At 43.4% G+C, this 25,462-nt stretch overlaps 3 protein-coding genes across 5 annotated transcripts in view; 1 reads left to right on the top strand and 2 right to left on the bottom strand.

The window, feature by feature from the left end:
• blk (BLK proto-oncogene, Src family tyrosine kinase) overlaps window positions 1-4,815 on the bottom strand; it is a 5,888-nt gene extending 1,073 nt beyond the window's left edge. Inside the window, exons 1-12 of one of the 2 annotated variants that reach the window (XM_077510881.1) lie at window positions 4,691-4,815; window positions 4,524-4,605; window positions 3,799-3,829; window positions 2,388-2,481; window positions 2,216-2,314; window positions 2,050-2,153; window positions 1,825-1,974; window positions 1,325-1,477; window positions 1,055-1,252; window positions 806-882; window positions 302-452; window positions 42-173 (exon numbers count right to left, since the gene is read on the bottom strand). In XM_077510881.1, the coding sequence (XP_077367007.1) occupies window positions 42-173; window positions 302-452; window positions 806-882; window positions 1,055-1,252; window positions 1,325-1,477; window positions 1,825-1,974; window positions 2,050-2,153; window positions 2,216-2,314; window positions 2,388-2,481; window positions 3,799-3,829; window positions 4,524-4,604 (1,270 nt within the window). In that variant the 5' untranslated portion in view covers window position 4,605; window positions 4,691-4,815. The remainder of the gene's footprint in view (window positions 1-41; window positions 174-301; window positions 453-805; window positions 883-1,054; window positions 1,253-1,324; window positions 1,478-1,824; window positions 1,975-2,049; window positions 2,154-2,215; window positions 2,315-2,387; window positions 2,482-3,798; window positions 3,830-4,523; window positions 4,606-4,690) is intronic. The other variant, XM_077510882.1, reaches the window with a different exon arrangement.
• The window catches only part of LOC144010536 (uncharacterized), a 25,701-nt gene extending 3,615 nt beyond the window's left edge, over window positions 1-22,086 (top strand). Inside the window, exons 2-6 of the mRNA XM_077510892.1 lie at window positions 65-192; window positions 5,537-5,646; window positions 21,534-21,644; window positions 21,723-21,812; window positions 22,058-22,086. Of these exons, the coding sequence (XP_077367018.1) occupies window positions 134-192; window positions 5,537-5,646; window positions 21,534-21,644; window positions 21,723-21,812; window positions 22,058-22,074 (387 nt within the window). The 5' untranslated portion in view covers window positions 65-133 and the 3' untranslated portion in view covers window positions 22,075-22,086. The remainder of the gene's footprint in view (window positions 1-64; window positions 193-5,536; window positions 5,647-21,533; window positions 21,645-21,722; window positions 21,813-22,057) is intronic.
• On the bottom strand, window positions 8,568-25,462 carry rp1l1b (rp1 like 1b). Of its 2 annotated transcripts, XM_077510879.1 has the most exons (4): window positions 25,267-25,462; window positions 22,043-22,581; window positions 19,291-19,444; window positions 8,568-19,209 (listed from the first exon to the last, which is right to left on the bottom strand). In XM_077510879.1, exons 2-4 carry the CDS (start codon window positions 22,478-22,480, stop codon window positions 9,260-9,262), a joined length of 10,542 nt encoding a protein of 3,513 aa, XP_077367005.1. In that variant the 5' UTR covers window positions 22,481-22,581; window positions 25,267-25,462; the 3' UTR covers window positions 8,568-9,259. The 2 variants fall into 2 exon arrangements, with proteins under 2 accessions (XP_077367005.1, XP_077367006.1); XM_077510880.1 differs by lacking the exon at window positions 25,267-25,462 and having other exon boundaries at window positions 22,043-22,601.

The raw sequence follows: 25,462 nt of genomic DNA, 5'->3' as shown, positions 1-25,462 counted from the left end.
GGCCGCCACTTGCAAATTCATGCGATATAAACGTTTCTAACCTGGGTATGGTATTCTTCCGTAGGTGACAATTTCTGTCAGGAGGATTCCGAACGACCACACGTCCGACTTGATGCTGAACGTGCCGTAATTGATGGCCTCGGGAGCCGTCCACTTGATGGGAAATTTAGCACCTGCTCGTCACAAAAGAGGGTGAGACGCCAACATGGTACTACTCTGGCCTGCTTGGTTTTAAAACCTCGTTGTAGCCATCCATATATGCCTGCTGGCCTTGTCAATTCCAAACGAACAAAAAACGCACCTTCTTGCGCCGTGTATTCCGACTCCACCAGCCTGGCCAGGCCAAAGTCTGCTATCTTGCAGTGCAAGGTCTCGTTGACCAGGATGTTGGCCGCCCGCAGGTCCCGATGGATGGAGTTCTTGCTCTCGATGTAGGCCATGCCCTCGGCTATCTGTCTTGAATTAAAGAGGCGGCGCACAACATTGGACGCAGCTTGAAGTTACATTACAACAAGGATGTGCATGATTATTTTCAACATAGGGTAGGTGTTTGTTTGTTTGTTTTTCTCGCTCAAGATGTCAAATGTTTTTCTTTTTCTTTCTGAGGGGAATTTTTCTTTTGAGGGAAGTCTGTGTGGATGGGAAAATGACACCATTTCCTTTCCGGAAGTTCATAATTGATGCAGGGTGAAGCATGCAGCCAGGCAGCAGACATCACAGCACAAACCACAATAAAAAAATAGTGTTGTAATATTCATTCTACGGATTTAATAAAATATAATGGAAAAAGTATCGAATTTCCCACCTGTGCTGACATGTCTATCAGCTTATTTAGCCTGAGCCGTTTTCCTTCATCAGTTTTTAAAAAGTCCAGTAGACATCCTGCAAGACAACCAAAACACAACTCAGATGCGGACCTTAAACATGGACACATTGACGATCACAATATTACTTGTAATTCAATTTTGACTTCTGATCATCGCTAGTCATCTCTAATCATCTCTAATCATCACTAATCTCTAATCATCGCTAATCTAATCTAACCCTCCCGTACCATTGACCATGAACTCCGTGACGATGAGAATGGGCTCCCGGGTGACCACAGCGTGAAGTCGCACCAGCCGCTCGTGCTGCAGCTGCTTCATCAGGTTAGCTTCCTGCAGGAAGGCGTGAGGTTCCATGGTGCCCTCCTTCAAGGTCTTGACGGCAACCTTCAGCGTGTCCTTATAATAACCTGTCATCGGCAGCCAAACTTTTTTTTTTTTTTTTTTTACACTGCAGACGTGCCTTGTGTGATTCGACTCGGGATTGGATTTTTACTCACCCATCCATACTTCTCCAAACTGTCCGGCCCCGAGTTTCTGGACCAGTTTTAGCGTCTCGCGGGGAATCTCCCATTCGTCCGGAGCCCACGGTTGCTGGGGCGGCTTCTTCTTGCAGGGGGCGTACAGACGCTGGCACAAACCGTCCGCGGTACCTAACAGGATGCGTAAAGTCACAATACCAAGAAGATTTGTGTAGGTTTTACACGATACAGATAAGGTTGTAGTCTGCATCTGTGGGGTGTTTTCTATTTGTACAACTGCCTCTAGATCCTTCTAGAAAAGCTGGATGAGAGTAGCAAGGTAGAGTGAAGTAAGTCTGGATCTTCAGTAAGGCACTTTAAAAGCCTTTCAGGATCAGTAACCAAAATTTTTGTTGGAGGTTTCTTCTGCCCAACATTTTTGGTGAAGATTGGAGAGTGGCTTCTCGTCAATCTTTGTGACTTACCATGACTTGGATGACTGACAATCCCCATCGACGTTTCCCAGGAGTGTCACTCACATGTGTAGTATTTGACCAACTCCTGCAGGGACGGGAAGGTGCTGGACGGGGAGATGTAGTAGCCTCCCTTGTCCAGAGATCGGATCTTGTAATGTTTGACCACATCGGCACTTTCCGGTGTGAAATCTCTGATGGACAGCGAGAAGGAACCTAACTCAGAAGAGATACGAGCAAGAGTTTTAGACATGGTAGGACGCCGTCGTCTCGGTGTTCAGTCGCAGTCACCTTGACAGGACTCGCTTTCCCGGATCAGGAAGGCTCCGGGTTTGTTTCCAGGCGCGAGGAGCAGCCTTTCGGTCTCTCTCCTGCTCAGATCCTTGAAGAACCATCTAGAATATAGCCAATCGTTTTAGCGGTTTTTCACTCTCGGGGACGATTGCATGGAACTTACTTCTCCTCCTCGAGGGTGTCTGTCCGGGCCACGTAGTTGGACGGTATGAAACCCTCGTACCCTGTTGCCAGCGACCGGACCAACCACCAGTCTCCGTTTCTGATAACGAGAGTGGTCCGAGTTAATTTGATACCCCTTTAGAGTGACGTCAGAGCGTGCGAGTAACACTTACTCTTGCAACACCTTGAATTGATCGCCCTTTCCGAAAGAGAGTTCACTGTGGTTGGTGGGCTTGAAGTCATGTTGAGCCACAAACACGACATCATCTAAACACGCAGATGTTGTTATTGTTGTGTCTTGGGTTGGGTCACTGGGGTCATTTTGTTGTGACGTTGGTGTTATTATGCGGTTATTATGCTGTTATTATGCTGTTATTATGCATATGCAGGGGGTAATTGTGATATGGATGCATTATGCTTATGTAGTTTCTATGTCCCTTATGAAAAGAATGTGATGATGATGTTTTAGCCGTGTTATCGACTCTGAATTTGCCAAGTTTATGCAGTTACTATGTTCCTTATGGTGATAATGTGGTCAGTTGCTATGCAGTAGTGTCTTGGGTTGGGTCACTGCGGTCATTTTGTTGTGACGTTGGTGTATTATTCTTATGCTGTTATTATGCAGTTATTATGCTGTTATTATGTTGTTATTATGCATATGCAGGTCAGGGGGTAATTGTGATATGGATGCATTATGCTTATGCAGTTTCTATGTCCCTTATGAAAAGAATGTGATGATGATGTTTTAGCCGTGTTATCGACTCTGAATTTGCCAAGTTTATGCAGTTACTATGTTCCTTATAGTGATAATGTGGTCAGTTGCTATGCAGTAGTGTCTTGGGTTGGGTCACTGGGGTCATTTTGTTGTGATGTTGGTGTATTATTCTTATGCTGTTATTATGCAGTTATTATGCTGTTATTATGTTGTTATTATGCGTATGCAGGTCAGGGGGTAATTGTGATATGGATGCATTATGCTTATGCAGTTTCTATGTCCCTTATGAAAAGAATGTGATGATGATGTTTTAGCCGTGTTATCCACTCTTAATTTGCCAAGTTTATGCAGTTACTATGTTCCTAATGGCGATAATGTGGTCAGTTGCTATGCAGTCCTATGTGCCTATCTTAGGTAACTTATCTTTGATAACTAATAACACGCTAACTCTTTTCTTGTTAAGAAAGTGCAACGTTGATCGTTTGTCTTCTCAACGTAACTGGCTACTTCGATTAAAGCAACAGAAAAGTTGTATTCATGTGATAGACATTATTCATGTCTTATTGTGTCATTCTTTTGTAGAAGCAAACTTTGATGCTGGTCCTTTTGCAACAGCGACTTTGTGGAGTCCTCCTCTTGAAACGGAAGTGCACAGAAGGCATTCCGACACAGATTTCAGATAAATGTTTCCTTCCCTTGCTGCTCGGGTCGACATAAACAGCAGCTGTCAGCTCTACATGCACAACCGGTCAGTCACTCAAGAAGTCAGTGAGTCATATTACTTTTAGGGGTAGGTAGCTGCTCCTATTTGAAACTCCTCTTATATGTATCATTTAGCCAAAACATGCAGTCAAATGTTGCGTGATTACCATTTTCGCAGTAAGTGTTTCCACCCCACATCTAGAAGACAGAAAAAAATGGAAAAGTTGCAGAAAAGTCAAAAAGACCCTGTAAAGGTGTGCAAAGACTGAGAACGATGGAGTGGCAAAATATGAAGGTTTTTCACCATTTTAGTTTTCCTTATTTTTGGAGGCGTGGCTAAAGCGGGCCTCATTTTGTAATTTTACATAAGTGGCAAAATACTGGATGGATAATTTACAAGACAAGTTTACAATAGCTACGAACTAAATTGGGGCATTTAAACACAAACTATGAATGTTAAGTTCATGCTAGAATCAGTATACATTATTGTTGTCTGAACATTTTGCACAGGAATTAGTTTTGAATAAATGAAACCTTCAAATAAATGTTTGTTGGGTTTATTAGATTGTCGTAATTGTCCTGAATGACTGAAAAAAAAAAAAAATGACATTTTATTTTTTGGCCATATCGCCCAGCCCAAAAAAATATATACAGTGTATATATACAAAATAAATATTTGAAATGACAAAAAAACAAAACAAAACATGAACAAATACATCCGTTTAAAAAAACATCCAATAGTGTAATATTTGCAATATTGATCATTTTGTACTTCAGAACAGATCAGTTTGCAACATAACATGAGAGTAAATAAAGTTTTATTGATGTGACGACGATAAATAGAAAATAATTGAAGGTAACATGATGGGAAAGTCGTCTACGAAGTTCTTACCATGTGATTTGACGCCAGGGAGCTCCTCTTTGTTTTGTAAAAGTTGTCATCCGCCACTTGGCCACTGCATGTGCAGCCCATCCTGTGTCAAGATCAGCTTTTTATTCATTTCACCTTCGACTTATCAAATGACATCCAAACTGCATTTATTCGTCAGCATTACATACTTGAGTTTTGAGCTGGTTTGCCGCCGTCTTTACTCGTCCCGCAGATGTAAAAAAGTCTGTTTGCTTCTTCTTCCCTCTATCATGATGAAGACCACCGCCTGCCTCCCTTGGGCGGTGGGGGGCCCTCATTAAAGTTTGCAAAAAAAAACAAAAAAACTTTTGAGGCATTTTGCAGATTTTGCTGGCCTAACAGACATTTCAAACATCATCCAATCCAACATGAGAGCTGTGTCGAACATTTGACCAAACATTTGTTGCAAGTCACATTTGGGCAAGAAAGTCTTCACCTTCAAGTTTCAAACAAGTCACATGCTGTTCTTGTAGGTTTTTCCAGACTTTTTTTTTTTTTGTGTGAATGTTTTGTGCAAACACTGAACTGCTATTTTACATCGAACATGTCAGATGTGATCTTTTTGTTCCCCCTTCTGATTTAACTGACCACTAGAGGGGAGTAGCAGGCAAGGATGACTTTTTTCTTTTTTTGACCCCTCTAAACACCTTTCAGTATATGACAACCATGAGCCTGTAATGTTTTGTGAATGACGATGATGTCGTAAGTGGAGGGAACAATCAATCTTACAACAGCGGAGGAAGTGTTTGCTTCCTATGTGGTAGTGCTGGGGGGATTTATCCAACACGTAACGTGGGGGATATTACTCCACTGGGCAACACTTCACAGCTTTTTCTTTGGACCACCTGCTTGTGTGTGTGTGTTTTTGCTATTGTACTCTACTTCACACACACTCATTCTGCAGGTGCATGAGTGTTATCGAGTACATCCCGGTTTACTAACTTCTTTTCCTCTTCACTTTTTTTTTTGTCTGTGTCGTCTTTTTTTTTTTTCAGGGCCCTTGTTTTCTTCCCAAGCCTTGGCGGATGCCGCTCGGGGGTCCCCAGACATTGCATCCTGCCTGCAGGAGCCTCCTACGTGGCCCCACAGGATAACCTCAACAACGGTGGGAAAGAAAGCGAGCGCGGGGTCTCCTTTTGGTATCTCGGGCCACTTGTCATATGCGCAACACGTTATTCATGTGCATCGGTGGCAACAGATACGTGTGTTGAAAAAGTACAGGCACTGACTCGACTTCTTTACTTGAAGACCCTGCAAAGTCAGTTAGAGTGCCTCGTTATTGTGGCAAGAGCGAGGACGGGGGATTTTTTAAAATCTTTGTATAAAGTCCAACTCGTTGTTGGCCATGGGTGCATGCAAATTGACATTCTAGAGAAAAGGCAGAAGGGTGAGGGGAAAATTTGCTCCAAACGCTGACGTGACAACCAGTGTGTGGACTTTAGAGTGCCTCGTTGTTGCATGTAAAAGCCCCGTGATAACCCAGTGAGCTATATTTGAGCCACCGGGAGCTTAAAAGCAGACATATTGTCACGGATGAATCGTGTAGTTATGTGTACGAGTAAGAAAGATGCGAGCTGTAGCCAGATCATAATAGAAGTACTTTATTGAGTGAGGTGTGGTTCAGTGCTTGATTTTTGTTAATTTGAAACCTCGTTTTCAATTGTTTTTAATCCTTTAAATTTTGCAGTGACTGATTCTAATATACAAGAAACCACCGCGTCTGAGAAAACAACTAATCAGCGAGAGAGAGGCCCCACAGCCTCACAAAACATAAAACTCCCAATCAATAACATTACCACTTTGATTCAGCCTCTCATAAAATTGCAATCTAGTTTCTCTGGGTAAATCCCTCTGATGAAAGTACATTTGTAACTCCAATCCACTTCCTGTTTGGACTTCCTGCCTGTGTGGGAACCTTTTCGTGGCCTCTGTCAGACACGGAAGTGATGAGAAGCTTCTGCATGAACCCGAACGAGATCAAGTGATTGTCGATAAGAAACAATCAGGAAACGCAATGATGCATTCAGCAGGCAGGCATCCCTCGCGCTCCTCTGGGACGCCACCCGTCTTTCACCCACGGTTCCTCCGAACGAGCCCGAGATTGACGATGAAGACCTTGGAGAAAGTGCGGGTGTTGCTTGGCAGCTGTTGGCGTAAACACTTCAGAGGGGAACCCCCCCCCCATCCCCCGTCTCCCTTTCATGATTGCATGATTGTGCTCCCGGATGACGCTGTCCACTCTTCCAGTGTTTGTTGTGGAAAGAGTTGTGTGCCAGCAGGCAGGTGCTTCCTCAGCAACTTTTTGTTTTTCTTTCGTCGCTATTTCTTCAATTCTCAGAGCCACACTTGCAATTTGCCCCCCCCCCCCCCCCCCCTACAATAAAGGAGCCCTAAAAACTCAGCTACTTAGCATTAGCAGAATCAGTCCCTATGCGCCATATATTGCCCTATGTAACAAGATTGCTATTCTGGAGTGCGGTTGTTCAAATGTGTAATTAAGTAGTTATTATGCCTTCAATGTGTCTTTGAGCTGGTCTGGCACCTTTTCTGCATGGACTACATCATTTTTGGGGGTGAAGTCCTCGGGCCTTGCTTGGGATGGACTAGATCATTTTTGGGACTTTTGGTATTGACTAGAACGTTCTTTGCAAATGATCAAAACACTTTTTGAGAGTGAGAGGAACATTTTGTAGGATGGACTAGAGCATTTTGGGGAATTGGCTGCATTTTATTGAACAGACTACAACTTGTGAGTGTATGGAATAGCACTAGGATGGACTAGAACTTAACTCAACTTTATTTATAAAACAAGCATTGCTGTATACAAAGTGCTGTAAACATCTTGGGCAATTGACTAGAAAATGAGTTATGAGTAGTCCAGACTTGTTGGGGGATGGACTGGAACATCTTTGGCATAAACTTGAACAGTTCAAGGGATTGACCAGACATTTTATTGGATGGCTTCAAAATTTTGTCAGTGTTAGAACATTTGGCGATGGACTAGAACGCTTTTTGGATGAACTTTAACATTTTGTGTGAGAGCACACAATTTGGGATTGACTACAACATCGTTTGGGATGGACTAAAACCTTTTCCGTTTTTCCACAACAGTGCTGACCCGTCGACGTAACAATCAGACACAATTTGGAACGACTTTCCTGAGGGACACATTTTCAGTCCTTTCATTTTCTAGATAGATAGACTGCAGCCTGTGAGTGTTTTATAGATGGATATGGTTACCCTTTTTCACTTCCTGTCAGTGAAGTGATGACATGACCAAATGATTTATATAATTAAAAAAAACCTCATTGTATAGCGTATTTTATGAGCTTGTCTAGTACACAATCAAATACTTGCATTCAAGTTCTTCTTCCTGTTTTATTCATTCGGGAACAGAGTTCCAAGGCCACGTGACATCATCACCCCGATTCCTCCAACTCACTTAGGACTCACGCAGTCAATCAGGGTGACACCAATTACGGGTGTCATGTGCCCACAGGGGACCGCCAGTGGGAAAGTGCGACTGTGTGCACATCCATCAGCTCCGTCTTAATGGGGCACTGGGATTTGCTGCAGAGGTACCGGCTGCTCTCAATTTAGGAGCTCCCCTTCATCAAACACACAGGTGGATTGGGCCCCGGGCAAGGGTTAGTTAGCTATTAGCCACTCGGCTTCCAGATAGGTGACAGTTGTGCTATGGTGGACTCACTCAAACTTAGAAATGTCATTTTGTTCACATGTAAAGACAAATTAAGACTGATTCAAATCTACACTGACTACATCATACTGAAAGATGGACAAGAGCGGTTTTGGGTGGTTGGCTACTGCATTTTTAGGGATGGACTAGAACAATTTTTGCGATGGACCTTTTTTTGGGATTGAGTAGAACATGCTTTTGAGAGAATTTGGGGGGATGTATTAGAAAATGTTATACCACACTCACATATATGCATAAATGGTTATATTTTTTCACTGAATAAAAACATATTTGAAACTACACCACAATACAAACAATAATTTCACACTACAGACCTTGTCTTCAAATGTTTTACTAGGTCATATACTGTTTTTAACAACTAACGTCAGTAGGGGTTTGAATAATGACTGCAAAGTATTTAAATTTCCATTTTATTCCACTGACAAAAAGTGCTTGTTACATGCAGCTGAGGTAATACCTGCCACTTCTTAATTTTGATACATATTCTGCTGTATGCCAACATAATGTTCATCTGGTCAACTATGCTAAGTGATAACGTCCATGTTAACCATTCAAAATGATTGAGTTAACTCGAAAATATACAGTATCATCATCTCAAGATTGACACCAAAAAAAAAACTTTATAATGGGTAAAATCTATACATACTGTGTTTAATATACTGGATAGCTGAAATATGTGCAAAAATACACTTCTTGGCCATTATGACAGGTACAACAAAGCAACCTAACCAGCGTTCTGGGTTTGAGGCTTCCATTTAGTTTAATGTCTGAGTGTACAGTACATAGACATGTTCAAGTTTTCCATTTTTAAAAACAACTGAATGAGTCTGTTGTCTCAGCGAGCTGATGTAATAGCTGCCTCATCATTGAGGTGGTGGTTCTGCTGCTCATTTTGTAGCAGAGGTATACATAGTACCTCAGCGTGGACTCGCACCACTCTGGACCACCAAAATACTGCATCTCGTCTTCCTCGCCTTCACTTCCCGGTTGGCATTATCGTTTACGCATCTGAATCTTCGCCGTCGGCATAGACGCCGTCCTCGGACTCGGCAATCGCTTTATTCAAAGTGGTATTTACCCTTAATGTTGTCCTTTCTAAGATGGCCTCTGTATCACGTTCTTGATTGGTCGCCTTGCCGGGAATGAAGTCATGATCCTCGCTTTTCACATCTTGGTCCTCGCCATCATCGGACTCCGCCTCATCTTCGCCGTCGGCTGACTCGCCCTGGTCGGAGGATTCGGGTCCTTGATCCTCTGTTTCAGATGCCTCGAAAGTTTCCACGTTTGTTTCCTTGTCATCTTGATCATCGTCTTCTTGTGGTTGCTCTTCTTCGTCTGCTTTGTGGGTTTCCTTGGTTTCAGTTCCCTGCTCAACTACCTCATCCGGAGCTTCGTTACTGGTCACCTCGGATGCGTCATTCTCTTTTTCTGATGTTTCCTTGTCATCCTTGCCTTGATCATCGTCTCCTATTTCGTTGTTTTCATCTATCACAGCATCTGTACCTTCATCGTTGATCACCTCGGGTTCTTCCTCCTCTTTTTCAGCTTCTTCCATTGTGTCTCCATTTGTTGCATCTTCATCTTGATCGTTGTTTCCATTTGTTTGGTCTTCATCACTTGCATCAGTGTTTTCCTCGTTTTCAGCCTGCAGTTCTGTCACATCATCTGGACCCTCGTCATTGATCACCTTGGTTTCTTCTTCCGCTTTTTCATTTTCGTCTTGATCATCATCTCCTGTTTCGTTGATTTCCTCGTTTTCTGCTCCCAGATCAATCTCATTTTCCAGGCCTTCATCATTGGTCACCTCGGGTTCGTCCTCAGCTTTTTCAGAAGCTTCCAAAGTGACATCCTCATCTTGATCATTGTCTTCTATTTCACTGTGGTCCTCCTCATTTTCGGCCCCACTCACGTCATCTGGACCTTCATTGATCAGCACCTCGGGCTCCTCATTTTCGTCATCTTCACAATTTAAGGCTTCATCTTCCTCTGACGCTCTTCCTGGATCATCTTCAGCCACCTGTGCGTCATTGCTTCCATCCTCCTCTTCATCACATCCCTCTGTGGAAACATCACCTGTGGCTTCTTCTTCATCCTTTTCTTCAAGTTCCTCGGCTTCTGCTTCAGGCTCTTCAAACTCAGATTCTTTCTTAATTGCATCTTCATCTTCAGAGATGTTCTCTGATTCATTTGCAGACAATGCAGACTCTTGATCGGCACCTTCATCAACGGACTGTACTGCCTCCTCTTTGTTGGGATCCTCACCTTCCTCAGCAATGTCGTCGCCGCCGTCATCCTCAGCGCCGTCAGAAGCCTCGTCTTCCTGTTCGCTTGTGTTTGCTGTGGTGACATCTTCACATGTCTCTTTTTTAGATGTGTCATCGTCATCCAGACCTTCGTTGCTAATGGCCCTAACCCCATCTTCCTCTGCATCTTCTCCACCGTCACTTGTTAGAGTAGGAGCCTCTTCTGAATTTTCATTGGCATCCCCATTGTCTTCTTGACTTTCGCTTGCATGTTCATCGCCTGCATTCTCACCTGGTCCTGCTTCAATGAGCTCCTCATCGCTGCCTTGAGCCTCATTCTCCGCTGTGCTTTTGTCTCCATCCGCAGAAGCATCAACATCCTCTTCTTCTTCGGTTTGCAAATTTGTTTGGTCATTCACTATGGTTTGATCATCATCGTCATCTTCTTTTGAAGCAGTGGCATCAGGTTCATCCCTACTGGTGGCAGGAGTCTCCTCTTCCCCATCAATTTCATCTTCTTCAGATTCATGTTCACTCTGAGCTGTCCCAGTAGCATCTTCAGCTGTGGCGGTGTCAGCAGGCTCATCACTGTTCCTTTCATCTTCTGCATCATTCTCAGGGGCTGTGTCATCATTTTCATCTCCACTAGTAGCAGGAGTCTCCTCTTCACCACTGACTTTCAGTTCTTTGCCCTCCTCTGATTCAGGTTCACTTGTAGCTGCCTCTTGTTCTGCATCTTCATCTTTGGCTGTTTCAGAAACCTCTTCACTCATTATCTCATCTTCTGCAGTATCCTGATTCTCAGTGACTTCATCATCATTCTCAGCGCCGCTTGTGGCAGGAGTGTCCTCGCCACCATCGACTTTTCCTTCTTCCTCAGATGCCTGTTCACTATTGGCCGACAAGACAGCCTCTTCTGCAGCATCTTCAACTGCGGTGGTGTCAGCATCAGTTTCACTCAACTTGTCATCTTTAGCATCCTGCTCTGTATCAGCTACATCCTCATTCTCAGCTCCACTTGTGGCAGGAGTCTCTTCTTCACCATTTACTTCTCCTTCTTCATCTCTCTCAGATTCACCTTGATTTGAGGCTGTCTCTTGAGCTGCATCCTCATCTTTGGTGGTTTCAGAAATATCTTCACTTATCTCATCTTCTGCAGCATCCTCATTCTCATCTCCACTAGTGGCATGCGTTTCTTCTTCACCACTGACTATAAGTTCTTTGTCCTCCTCTGACTCAGGTTCGCTTGTGGCTGCTTCTTGTGCTGCATCTTCGTCGTTGATCTTTTCAGGAATGTCTTTAGTCATCATCCCATCTTCTGCAGCATCGTGATCTTCAGCAGCAGCTTCCTCATTCTCAGCTCCACTTGTGGCAGGAGTCTCCTCTTCACCACTGACTTTCATATCTTTGTCCTCCTCTGACTCAGGTTCACTTGTGGCTGCGTCTTGTGCTTCAGCATCGGCTTTTCCGGCTTCCTCATCCTCGGATTCCTGTTCACTAGTGGCCGACACAGCAACCTCTTGTGCTGCATCTTCAACTGTAGTGGTGTCAGCAACATTTTCAGCATCTTCTTCAGCTTCCTCATCTGTATCAGCTACACCCTCATTCTCAGCTCCACTTGTGGCAGGAGTCTCTTCTTCACTATTTACTCTTCCATCTCTCTCAGAATCACCTTTTTCGGAGATTGTCTCTTGAGTTGCATCTTCATCTTTGGCGGTTTCAGAAACCTCTTCACTCATCATTTCATTTTCTGCAGCATCCTGATTCTCAGTGACTGCATCCTCATTCTCAGCTCCACTTGTGGCAGGAGTCTCCTCTTGACCATCAATTCCTTCTTCCTCATCTTCCTCAGATTCCCGTTCACTTGTGGCCACCACAGAAGCCTCTTGTGCATCTTCAGTGGTTTCAGGCACCACCTCACTCGCCATCTCATTTCCCTCATCAACCTCATCATTTTCATTTTCGACGGTGGCAGGAGTGCCTTCTTTGTCTTCTCCTGCCCCTTCTTTATCAGCCTCAGATTCATGTTCACTTGAAGCTCCCGTGGCGACCCCTTGTGCTGCATCTTCAGCTTCTTCACCATCATCTGCAGAAACCTCATCATCTGTACTTGCTCCCTCATTCCAGTTTTTCACTGTGGATGCATCGTCATTCTCTTCACCATCTCCTGCCCCTTCTTCATCTTCCTGGGTTTTATCGTCATCTGAAGCTGTGATGGTGGCCTCCTGTGGTGCATCTGCATCTTCAACAGTCGCAACGTCTGTACCTTCCTCATCCTTCTCTTCATCATTAGCAGACTCGTCATCATTTGATTTATTTGCGGTCACTGGGTCATCATTCTCATTGCCACTTGCAGCAGAAGGCTCATCTTTATCATCAACTCCTTCCTCATCTTCCTCGGATTCCTGTTGACTTGTAACTGCCTCTGTAGCCTCTTCTGCTGCACCTTCATCTTCTGTGGCTTCCTCGGTCATCATTGCATTTTCATCGAGATTTGCGCCCTCATTTGAGTCCTTCACAGTAGATTCATCATCACTCTCATCTTCACTGGTGACAGGTGTTTCATTTGACATATCAACGGCGCCATCTTCTTCTGGTTCCCCTTGTGACATATCTGCAACAGTGGGCTCCTCATCTTCATCCTCAGCTGCATTGGCTTCAGGATCTCCACCCGAGACTGCACACTCACTGTCCTCTTTTGATGGGTCATTTTCAGTCATGGCTTCCGCAAGGTTATTGTCTGCTTCATTTTTGCATTCCGAAACTGCATATACATCCTCCGTGTCGCTTAGGTCATCTTCCGCTACTTCTTTCAGCGCATGATCAAGGATCTGTCCAACAAATGTTGCTGCTGCTGCTTTTGTTTCACTGTTGACCAGAAAATCCTGTGTTTGATCATCATTCCTCATCTGAAGAATCCTCTTCAGATCAAACTCCATGAGAATAGGAGCAATATTCATAAATTCTGCAGGAAGTTGAGGTTCCCGTGACATTTTCTTCTTAATGCATGATTGGCATGGGCAGTTGTCATCCTCGTTTTCACCACGCTGGTCGCTGAAAATGGTGCTAGTCGCAGAATCGTCACTTTTTCCTGAGCGTTTGGTTTTCATCCTAAGCCTTCGTCTCCTCTCGTCGGTCTGGGTGGTTGAAGGTCTGGACTTTGCTTCTTTGGGAGGTCTCGGCAGGCCTGCCCGACCTTTAATCTTACACAATTCTCTGTCTATACTCGTTTGGATGCGCCTTTGGATCTCATCCCTAAGTTCGCTTATCATGCTGTCGAGCTGCTCGTGATCATCTATTTTCCACTGGTCTTTAAACTCGCTCATTGCGTTGACGTAATGAGTCATGAACTGCTTTTCTATTTTGGTTAGTAAACTAAGAACCCACACAGGATCGGGGTCATGAGATCGTTGTTTGCTAGACTGTATTGGACTCTCAGAACTGTTGTCTCTTTCAAGCCTCTGACCAGTGCCTGAGCTCTTGTTTGAGGATTGTGGGCTGTCACACAGTTGTCTTGGACTGTCATTACTTCTAATCATCTCATTTTTTGACGGATCTCCGTTTGGGTTTCCCTCCTGCATTTGTGCTTTCTCTCCTCCCCCTGCCTCTTTATCCTGTTGGACTTCCTGTGCTTTGCCTTGTGTATCTGCGAGGGTTTGTGGTTGATTCCTACCATTGATGCTCTTCCCAGAACCTGTTGAGCCACTGTTTACATCTATGCCAGAAGATGATCCCTGATTAAAATCTTTGTCAGAATGTCGGTCATTTTCTACGGGATCAGAAAGCCACAAAGACTGAAGAATCTCCATGAGCGCTTTGTATCGTTCAGATTTTTCATTTGCACTTTTAGGATCGCTGTCTATTAACTGCAGTTTTGCAAGGCAATCAAAGAGACCTGTGGCTGACGTGCTAAGTTTACGTCCATAGGAGGGAGAAACCTCTGGTAAACTGTTGCATCTGTCTAGCTTTGGATTGAGAAGGACTTTCATCACCTGCACAGATGAGTGAAATATGGTTGAGTCAGTATCTCGCCGATTATCTGCCTTTGTTTCCTCTGCCGTTTTCTGACATTCATTGTCCGAAACGCCACTCTCCTCATTTAGCCCATTTATATTATTGTCCGCTGCAGAGTTGTCATTGGTTTCGTCTACCGCGTTGCCACTGAACTCCTCCATATCAAACAGTTCTCCATCGGCTGGTATTTTATTAAGCCATTCATTGACAACTTCAGTGAGGGAAGCATTTGGCAGATTTGATGGCACAAGGGCTTCATCATCACCATCCATCACCTGCGTGTCACTTTTTTTGTCACTCCCGATGACATTGATTGCATCTTTAGGACCATTTGGGACGTGTTCAGAGCTCACGTCTCCATTAGCTGAAGTCTCACAAATGTGAGGAATGGGTTTTGGTTGGTTGTCATTATCTTCATCCACTAAAATACCACTTTTCTTGGATTTTGCAGATTTGGCTGACTCTTTGCTTTTTCTTTTCAGAGCCTCCGATGTTGCTGATGCTTTGGATTTGGATGACATGGCTGTCGATGCTCTATGTTCTGATTCCTCAACTGCGGCAACAAGAATGCCTGAATTCTTGGATTTTGCAGACACTTTTGACATTGCACTTTTGGTTCTTTCATCAGTTCCTTCAATGGCTTCACTGGAGTCTTTTTCTGACTTTCTGCTTTTTGAAGACTTATTTGATTTGATTGACAATGGACCTGATGTTTCCTGAATTCCTTCTATCCTGCTGCTATTGGATATATTCGATGTCCTTGACTTTAAAGCTGGATCAGACTTGTTTGTCATTGCACTCTGTGTTCTCACCTCTTCACATTCTTCTTCACCACATTCAGTTTGAGGTTGGAGAGATGATTTGGATGCTCCAGACAACAATGAGATCACAGACTTTGCTCTTCCCTCTGTGTCATCAATGTTAGCAACATCTCCAACAGCTTTAGACTTCTTGGATGTTGCTGAGGATTTTGACCTCCTGGATTTAGCTGATTTACCAGAGGTGCTGCTCAGTGCTCTGTCCATATTCTCATCATTGTTATCATGCGCTGCAATAGAGGATTTTGACTTTGCTGAAGTAATAGACTGTGCTGATTTAGCAGATCTGGACGATTTAGCTGAGACCGTGCTCAACGGCCTCTGTGTTGTTTCCTCTTCGTTTGCAGCATTTAATTCTGAAGGAACTTCACAAGTTCCTACACTGACTGATCCAGATACATTTGTCCTGGTTGATATGGCAGATTCTTTGCTTGCTGATCTCTCTTCAGTTCCATCAAGCTCCTCTGATTCTGTTTCCTTGGCTTTATATAATGGAGAATGTGCCGAAGTCTTTGACTTTGCAGAGTTTGCGGACATAGCTGACTTTACAGACAAGGAGCTAACAGCTCTTTCTGAAGTCACACAACTTTCGGACAGATCTTCTATGACACCGGAAGCCTGTGACTGCAGTGGTCTTTCTTCAGGTTGCTCCTGGTCTTTGTCATTATCTGCACACTCAGAGGTTTCTTCAGCTGGTCTATCAAGTTTGGACTCTTTTGTTCTCGTCGTTGCATCTGATGTAACCGACTGCCCAGAAGGAATTCTTTCTTCATTTTCAATCTCTGCCATTTCTGTGCTGTGTTCACTCATCAGCTCAGCTTCTCTAGATGCATCAGATACACTTGCAGATTTTGCCGATCGAATTGACAAGTTGCTTAAAGCTCTTTCCACGGCATCTTGATGGGAAGGATTTTCCTCCGCTGAGACTTTGGATTTATTAGACTTTGCAGATTTGGTAGACATTTTACTCGCTGTTCTGCTTGAGACTTCTTCAGTGACGCCCTCAGACACATTAGATGCCTCTGAAGCATGTGACTTTGGCTGACGAACTTCAGTTGAGCGTTTCGACCTAATGGATCGGGCTGATTTACTTGATTGGACGGACAGTGAGCTTATTGATATGCTCTCACTGTGTTCCTCCAGTGGGGAATCATTTCCGTGATCAGAAATCACGTCTTTCACGGACACAGCTGTTGCTGAAATGTTTGACTTTGCAGATCGGACCGACCTGCTGCTTGGTGCCCTCTCCGTATGGTCGCATGCATCGGCAGCAACTTTTGATGCTGTTGAGATCGCAGAAAGGGTTGACTTTGCCGTTTTGGCAGACATTGCACTCTGTGCTCTCTCATCACATTCCTCTTCCACATTTTCATCTGGAATATTTTTATCAGCGCTCATTTGTGAGACATTTGATTTCGCAGATTTTCGAGAAACGCGCGATTTTTCAGATTTTGCTGACAAAGCACTGGGTGATCTTTCTGCTGAAACGTGTGATTGGATTGATTTAGCAGATGTGCAGCTTGATGCCCTTTCTTCTGTTGGCTCATTTTCTTCATCGGAACAGTGAGACTTGTCTTCTGCAGGAACATCAGCAGAACATTTGGACATATTTGACTTTGCAGAAATATGGGATCGGGCTGATATGGTGCTCGTTGCTCTCTCATTTGTGTCAACATCATTCGCAGGATTCTCGGGATCATTTGACTCTGTAACCGATGCACTAGATTTAGCAGACCGTTTTGATTTGGCGGATGTATCTGATCGCTCCGATTTCACACTTGGTGAACAAACACTCGACTTAGCTGATTTAGCTGACATGCAGCTTGGTGATCTCTGGTTTGCTTCTTCTCCAATATCTTCCTCCTCAGATGCTTCAGCTTTAGTAGATCTTTTGGATGCCTTTGATTTAACAGAGATGACACTTGCCGTCCTTTCTGCTAATTCCTCATTGCTGCCATTTTGATGAGAAGCCTTAGACTTGATGGATATTGCAGAAGATTCTGACTTTCCTGTTTTTCCTGACATGGCACTATGCGACCTTTCTTCAGATTGAATGCAGTTGGAAGGATTTCCCTTGACTTGATCAGAACCAAGTGTTTCCTCCATACCGTCTTCCAAATTACATGACATGTTGCTCCCTGCTTCACTTTCGCACTCATCATTAACTTCTCCATCTGGAGCTTTGGATAATTTCGATTGGCAAGAACTTGTCGACTTTACTGATTGGATTGCACTTTGCGGTCTATCTTCAGCTGCCTCTGTGGTATCTCCACCAACACCGACTGGGGTTTTTGATTGTCTTGACCTTACTTCTGATGTAGTGGATACAACCGACATGCTACTCGAAGGTCTCTCCACCGGTACCTCCTCGGTGCAGCCATCAACATTTGATGAGGCCCCCTCTGATATCACATCTGCATCATCAACTTCAGAGGTTTTCGACTTTCCAGATGTTGCAGACACAGCACTTGCTGATCTTTCTTGAGTACCTGCAGACACATTTGATACGGAGGACCGGACACTCGGTGCTCTTTCTTCGACCTCTTCAGTCAATTTTGATTCACCTTGTGAGTCCACGTCCGATTCAAGCACACATAATTCGGGTGTTTTTGACACCGACGTTTGGCTTTGTGTTCTCTGTCCAGTTCTGGTCTCACTTACCGCCGCTTCATCTTTTTCTTTGGCAGGTTCTTCCACATCTTTTTCCTCATCTACAGGAGCTGATCCCTGTGATGTGATTGAAGTTTTGGATTTAGATGACAGGGATGTAAGTGGCCTTTCTTCAGCAGCATCCTTATCTGGTTGACACTGTTCACTTTCCACCTCAGACTTGACTGACGTTTGACTCTGTGGTCTTTTGTCACCCTCTAAGACATCTGGTTTACACTTTGTTGAGGTATTTGAATGAGCGGACATGGCACTTTTGGATCGTTCCTCCTCTCCATCTTCAGGTTCTGCATTCTGACTGACATTTGATTTCACCGATGTGGCACCCTGCTGTCTTTCCACTTTGCCTGTCTCTTCGGAGTTTGTTTCTGTATCATCCTTAGATGTTCCACAGTGACATGCGTAGGGCTTTTTGGATTTTTTCATTTTGCTGGAACGCTTTGTGTCACTGGATGCTGATGACGATTTCCTTGACACATCTGGTTCAGCACCTTCTATGGCCTCTTGACCAGATTTTCCACTCTGTGAGGATGGTCTTGTTGTACTCGGTGAGGTGTGGTCGCCATTAGCAGCAGATCCAGGTTCTTCTTTTTGCTCGCTGTTGTCCATTGTGCAAGACCCAGCGAGGATGGTGCAGTACTCCACAGTTTCAGAGGCCTCAACACATGTTTCTTGCTCCACCACTTGTTCTGAGTTTTCTTCGCTCGACCTTTGAACTACGGTCTTCCTGGAAACTACCGTGTACGAGGACGCACTTGAGCTGGACGTCTGAACGCCGCAACTGTCTCCCTGCGTGCCTGCCGGGTTTGTCCAGATGTTGTAGCAGTGAGGGTAGCGAGAGCACTGTGCATGCCTGTGGTGGTGCCTCGTGACATACGTCTCCACTGGCTCGCCGGTAGAAAAGTTCTCAGAACCCGAGCAGCTTCTGTCGCTACCTAGCTCCTGAGGGTGCTCGGTGGCCTTGATGGAGGACTTTCTCACTTCGGTGGACCAAAGTAAGGTTTCGTCGTCGTCTAGCCGGAAGCGCACTTTCATCTTCATGGACAAGCTGCCATCTTTGTTGACACGGACTTGTTTCTCTACGTCGTCGTCCAGTGGTCCGTCTGCGGTGGGGGCAACAGAGCCCCCATCTTCATCTGGAGATTCCGTTCCATCTGGAAGTGATTTATCAGAAGACACCGAATGCCTCGTCGATCGAACTGCTTGTCCTTGGTTTGGAAGCAAAACAAAAGGGGTGAGTCAAATCGGTTGCCTTGTACTTTTCCTGGACGATCAAGCAATTCTCCTACCTTCTTCGCCGGTTAATCGTGCCTTCGCATTCAGCTTTGGCAGCTTGTCTTCGGCGGTTTTACGAAATCTCTCCAAGATGGAGGGATGGGAAGGCTCCCGTCCCACACAGACCAGAACGTTAGGACAGTGGATGATGCTTTGAACATTTTCCACCTGAAACCAAACACAAATCATTCGTTTTAACAAGAAACCGATATCCTGCAAAGCGTTTATCAAGTCGTATGTCTTGGTCAGCTGTTCTGGTGTCCACAAGGCTCACTTTGTGACAGCCCCGCCTCTAAAGAAAAGAACAGTTCATGCTTTGGCTCCTCGTGCTTCTGAGTCCTTCTCATCCCTGCCAAAGATAAATGTCTTAATCCAGGATAATCCGAGGAACCCTTGCAGATGACTGCGCAGTCCTGCAAAGGAGGCTTAGTCAGCACAACGGCAAGCTTTGTCATGTGCGTCTGTGGATGCCAGAATGACGAGAGACGGCCATATGCGTTTATCTTGGGAATGAAAGGAGACCGTCTCAGTATTTTTTTAGGCTTTACCTAATCTCATCATGCAATAAAAACTGACAGGGACCCTTGACACCCTTGAGTTATGACATTTTAGACTTTTAGGCGTCTTGATTCAAGCAGCAAAGTGCAACAATATTACATTTATAACTAAGGTGCCACACAGCAACACTGGTCCAGTTTCTCAGGATGCAATTTTTCAGACATTCATCTTGTCTATGGGTGCAATGTCAAGACTGAGTGCAGTTTATTCAAGACCAAATAATAGACCAAAAAGTCAATCAATCAATCAAATCAATTTATTTCACTCTTTAAAATAAAAGAAATGAAAGGGGACAGAAAGAAGTCCTTCAAGACACTTGGGTATGTGACCACGTAAGACTGAAATCTGGAGCACAGGGTTAATAATCAAGTAATAACATTGTTATAACAACTCTCGAAATTTGAGTTAACAGCTTGGTCGAAAATGACCATGCATGGCTGCGTCACGCTGACAAATCAATGTCACAAAGAAGTGATTTCAAATGTAATCTCTCTGTTTGCCAGCAGATTAAGCCGATTGGCTGGATCCAGTGTGCCAGTGGGACGAGCGTGCGTAATCATCTTGTTATGTCTGCCCTAATTTCACACACCCCTCACAAACTTCTATCATGCAATGAAAACCTCTCTGGCAGCGTCAATCTGAAATCAGGTATTACTTTTGATAGAAATCTTCTCTTGGCTCTGATTAGCAACTTTCGTGACTCGTGAGCATGGAGTGCAAACCCGCTGGCAACATGTGTAAAAAAAAAATGACTTGTGTTCTGATGGCAAAGCATTTTTGTTTGAAACTCTCGCCTCGGTGACTATAGATTAAAAGTCACACACAACCACAGTGAGCATAATGAATTGGCCCTTCTGTGATATCAAACTGGGAGAGTTTCAACATTGGCTGTGAATGCAGAATCTGAGGAATAACCGCAAGTTCATCTATCAAGAAAAATCTCACTGGCATTATGACTACTGGGATATTACATTTCAATGGTCAACATACAGTATATTAATGTCCACTTTGTCAGTCACCAATTCTATGGAAAGCCGTTGGACCATGTATTCATGTATTAATACTTGATATTAAGTTTAAGGTCCATGACTAGTAGGCTCTTTATCTGTACTAGTAAAATGACTGACTAACTAGCAATATTTTCTTTTATACGCTACTAACAGTTCTCCATATGAGTTAGACAATTATGGCATACTAATAAAACAAAACTACATGTTATTAATGAGCTGTCACTTTTCAAACTACTCAGATTAAATTAGTCGTAAAGTTACGTTTATAACTAATTTATAGCTTGTAAAGTTATCTGAATAACTATAATTGATTTTGTAGCTGGTAGTAGCTACTTTTAAGACAAATACATAGTTAACATTTTAGTCATTTTCAAAACAATATTGTGCTGATCATTCTTTTTCAAAGTAATACAATTACTTTCAGTTGATGAAGTCACTTTGAGATGTGATTCAATAACATTTGGCGCTCAAATCACTTTTGGAGCTAGTAAAATAAAACAAAAATTTCGCTGATGGTTACTTAACCATAATTGCTTTTGTAGTCCAATTTTGAAGTAATACTCACTTCTATTAAAACTACGGTAATAACATTGCATTTCAGCCATTGAAGTCATTTTTAAAATGAATAGATTTCCATTTGTTGCTGTTCATTTTTGTCAGGCCCGCTTAAGTGTGCGTGTGTCTTCCAGGTGTGGTGCATTGGAGTCAAGCAGCAGGTGTGTCCAATCAATCAGCAGCCTACTTAAGCCAGCCTGTGACTCCACCACACCGCCAGATCGTCACAACTCCTCAACGAGTTTGTACATCCAGCTGGACCTTGAAACTTGAATCGACCTTAGCTTTCCTTTCCTGACCCGCATTTCCGTCCTCCTTTTCAGCCTGTCGTCCTGACCGTGACACACGTCTCGCCACCCAGAACCCGCCCCGGCACCCAACGGACTGCAACCTCCTTCTGGCCGTCCACTATTGTAATAAAACTTTGCCAACTCATTCATTCTGTTTTTCTGCATTTGGGCGCCCCCCCGCACCGGAACTGTGACAAGATTACATTTGGAACTAAAACAATCATTTTAGCAAGTACGGCAGCTACACATATAATCACTTTTAAAGCAAATAGAAGGACAATTGTAGTTGATATGAGTGTATACAGGACACCAATGTGACCCTTCTGTGTCCCTTCACCCTCTTATCGGCTCACCTTCTGTCCGTCCAGGGTGTACAGCCTCCTGACGCGGTACTGCATGAGCTCCGAGACCTCCTCCAGGAACAGCCCGAAGCTCCTCAGGCCCTTGCGTTGCAGCAAGACGGTCTTCCTGAGGGACGGCTCGCTGTTCTTGATCAGGACCACCTTCTTGGCGCGAGGCGGGGGCTCGTCGGGCCTGCTGGGCCTCCCGTGCTGCTGATGCTGATGATGATGATGATGACGCTGACGGTGGCGGTGATGATGGTAGGGACACAGAGGCGACACTCGCGAGTGCAGCGCCTCCAGGGCCCGGGCGCGTCTGCACTCGGAGCACAGGTAGCAAGCCGCCGACTCCGCCGCGTCGGGGTGGGGGATGCGGGGGAGCCGGCAGGCGGCGGCGTGCTTGTGGGAAGCGGCGCTGAAGCACTGGAAGGTGCGTTTGTGCGTGGACATGGCTGCCTGCTAGATCAGTAGACGCTATGCAGGTGGGGGGCCGCCACGGAGGAGCCGAGACGCGTTCGCCTGCCCAGGCCTCGCTCGCCGATCGGCTTAGCCTGGAAGGCAAAACAGTTGAATAGTTGAAAGCTTCACAGCAAAAATTGGGGTGTTAAAATTTTGGTGTTCAATGTTTGAGTTGTTTTCAACCCCCAAAGTGTGATTTGGAATGGAGGTCAGTTTTGGAGTTATTTGACGGAGTTGATTTATTTAGTGTTAATCCATCTCTGCAGAGAGTTTTCATCAAAAGTTGGCTCGTTTATGAAATGGGTGATAACATTTTTCGGTGATGTAATTTTTATGCAAAATTGTGCTGGAATTCTCATGTAGAAAAAGTTAAAAGAAAAATGTCTAAAATCTTTGGTATTCTCTATAAAATCTAATATTTTTTTAAGCATTATACACATATTGTACATTATGAACTGCCATACTTAACTTATTGTGTGGAAATATGGGGAAATACATGTAAAACGAATATTCATTCTGTCTTTAAGCTACAAAAAAAAAAGACAACCAATCTGTTATTCATTAAATTAAATATTTCCAAATTTTATGACCCAGCCGAACTTAAAACTGCACAAATAATGTATACAATAACAACCAACCAACCAATAGCCACAGTATTCAGAAGTTGTTTGAAATCACAAGTGACCTTAAAAAGAAAACAATGATAAGAACAAACAAAAAGCACATGTTGTTCCTGTTAAAGGGGTTAATTTGTGCAGTAGGACACGATAAGTTTTTGTGCTTCTTCCTACTCCCTTTGAACATGTAAATTCTTACTTTACTAATAATTCTTTTCCTTTTTAACTTTTATTTTCTTTCTTTTAAGGGCGGCACGGTGCATGAGTGGTTAGCACGTCCGACTCCCAGCACTGAGGACTTGCGTTCGAGTCCAGGCTCCGGCCTTCCTGGGTGGAGTTTGCATGTTCTCCCCGTGCCTGCGTGGGTCTTCTCCGGGTACTCCGGTCTCCTCCCACGTTCCAAAGACATGCATGGCAGGTTAATTGGGGGCGCCCCATTGTCTCGAGGTGTGATTGTGAATGTGGGTGGTTGTTCATCTATGTGTGCCTTATTTTATGGATTATTGTTGGGGGGGGGGGGGGGGGGGGCAGAATCTGTTGTTGAGCATAACCAACAGGCGAGCGTGTCGCCTCCATCATGGCCAAGGTGTAAATGAAGAGAGCGATAACAAAGCGCAAATCCTCCGCGTTACTTTAAATAACGAGCTTAAATGTTGGCGAAAAGCGTCGGACGGTGTCCCGTGCCGCTCGTCAAACGTCAGTGCCCACGATCCGTTGGATTAGCGCGACAAGGCGTAAATAGCGGCAAATAAAAAGTAAACATGGCAACAGGACAAAAGCAAGAGCTAAAAAAAAATAAAAAATGAAACAAAAAGGGACGGATTCAAATATAAAATAGGCCAAGCTTGACTGACACTTTTAAAGAAAGGCTTTAGCTGTTGTTCTCCATCTTGTATTCGCATCCTTCAAGTGTTTTCCTTGCTTCAAATCGTCCCTGTTGTTCCTTGTCGTGTCTTGACACAAACACAAGGATTCCCTTGGTGTCAGCATCACGACATGCCTGATGATTCATGCTGCAAAGTGCCACATTTTATGGCAAAATTCATCCACACGTTCAGCGTTGAACTCATGAACTGTCTCTGCAGAATCTCGCAAAGTCAAAACGCTAACAAACAATGTTTAGGTTTTTTTTTTAATGACTCACTCGACAGCTGTCGTGACCTTAAAAAAATAATGATCACAGAAACTGCATGTTTGTTAGATGCTCAAGAAGCTAATCTAATAATTATGCGAACAGAAGTCAATTTTTGAAATTTTTAAAATGTATGAAGTGGTAATTTATATTTAAAAAAAACAATAGAAAATATTTTTCATGATTTATTTAATAAATATTTGAAATATATAAATCTAAATAATAAATAAAATATTTGATATTTATTTTGGGCTAATAGCAACCTGGTCAGTAGACAACAGATTAATTAACAAAAACAAAAAACAAAAACAAAAAACTTTGGCTTCATTACTGCTCAATAAAACATGTTTCCAAATGTCATTGGATTTTAAAATTTTTTTTTTTTTTTTTACTTCTTTGAAAAAAAACAGTGATCACAGAAACTGCATTTTTGTCAGATGCTAAAGAAGCTAATATAATAAGAATGCTAACAGAAGTCAACTTTTAATTATTAATAATTAATAATTTTAAAAATGTATGAAGTATAAAAAAATGGAAAAAAAAATTTCTGTGATTTATTTAATAAATATTTAAAACATTTTTTTTCTAATTTAGTATTCGTGTATAATTTATTCATAAAAGAATAACTGAGCAGTTTTTTTTTGTTTGTTTTTTATATTATGGTATATGTTGTTTTTAAATTTACAATAATTTATTTTATTTATGGTTAACAGCAGCCTGGTCAATAGAAAACAGATAAAAAAAAAATAAAAAAAAACTTTGTTGGCTTTATTACCGCTTAATTAATAAAAAAAAAAAATCCAATTGTGATTGGCTTTTTAAAAAAAATAAAATAAAAATTCCTAAACCCAGAAAACGGACACAATGTGAATGTTCTTGCTTTCTAATGAACATTATTCCTCTAAATGACATCCTGCATGAAAGACCAGGATGACAACATCGACTCATCATTTGCATGATCGTCAACATCAGCCTTCACATTTTTCTCGTTATTCAGTCAAATAGTGTCGTTTTGTGCAGATACTCACTTGCTGCATGTTCATAATCCAAAAAGCAAAAGCGAGCGGCGGAACATGAGGCGCAAACGTCCACAAAAGAGACGTCTAAACGTCTTTTTGGCCAGCTCAGGTTGCAGTTTGCGTCCGTCCGGCAGCAGCAGCAGCACACCGAAGCGCTAATCACACGCACGAGGAGGCTAAGGATAGCCTGGAAAGCCTTAAAGGA

This window comes from Festucalex cinctus, chromosome 21 (assembly GCF_051991245.1).
Source record: "Festucalex cinctus isolate MCC-2025b chromosome 21, RoL_Fcin_1.0, whole genome shotgun sequence".
NCBI lineage: Eukaryota > Metazoa > Chordata > Actinopteri > Syngnathiformes > Syngnathidae > Festucalex > Festucalex cinctus.
Note: the sequence above shows the minus strand (reverse complement) of the source record. Positions and strands in the feature narration are given on the sequence as shown.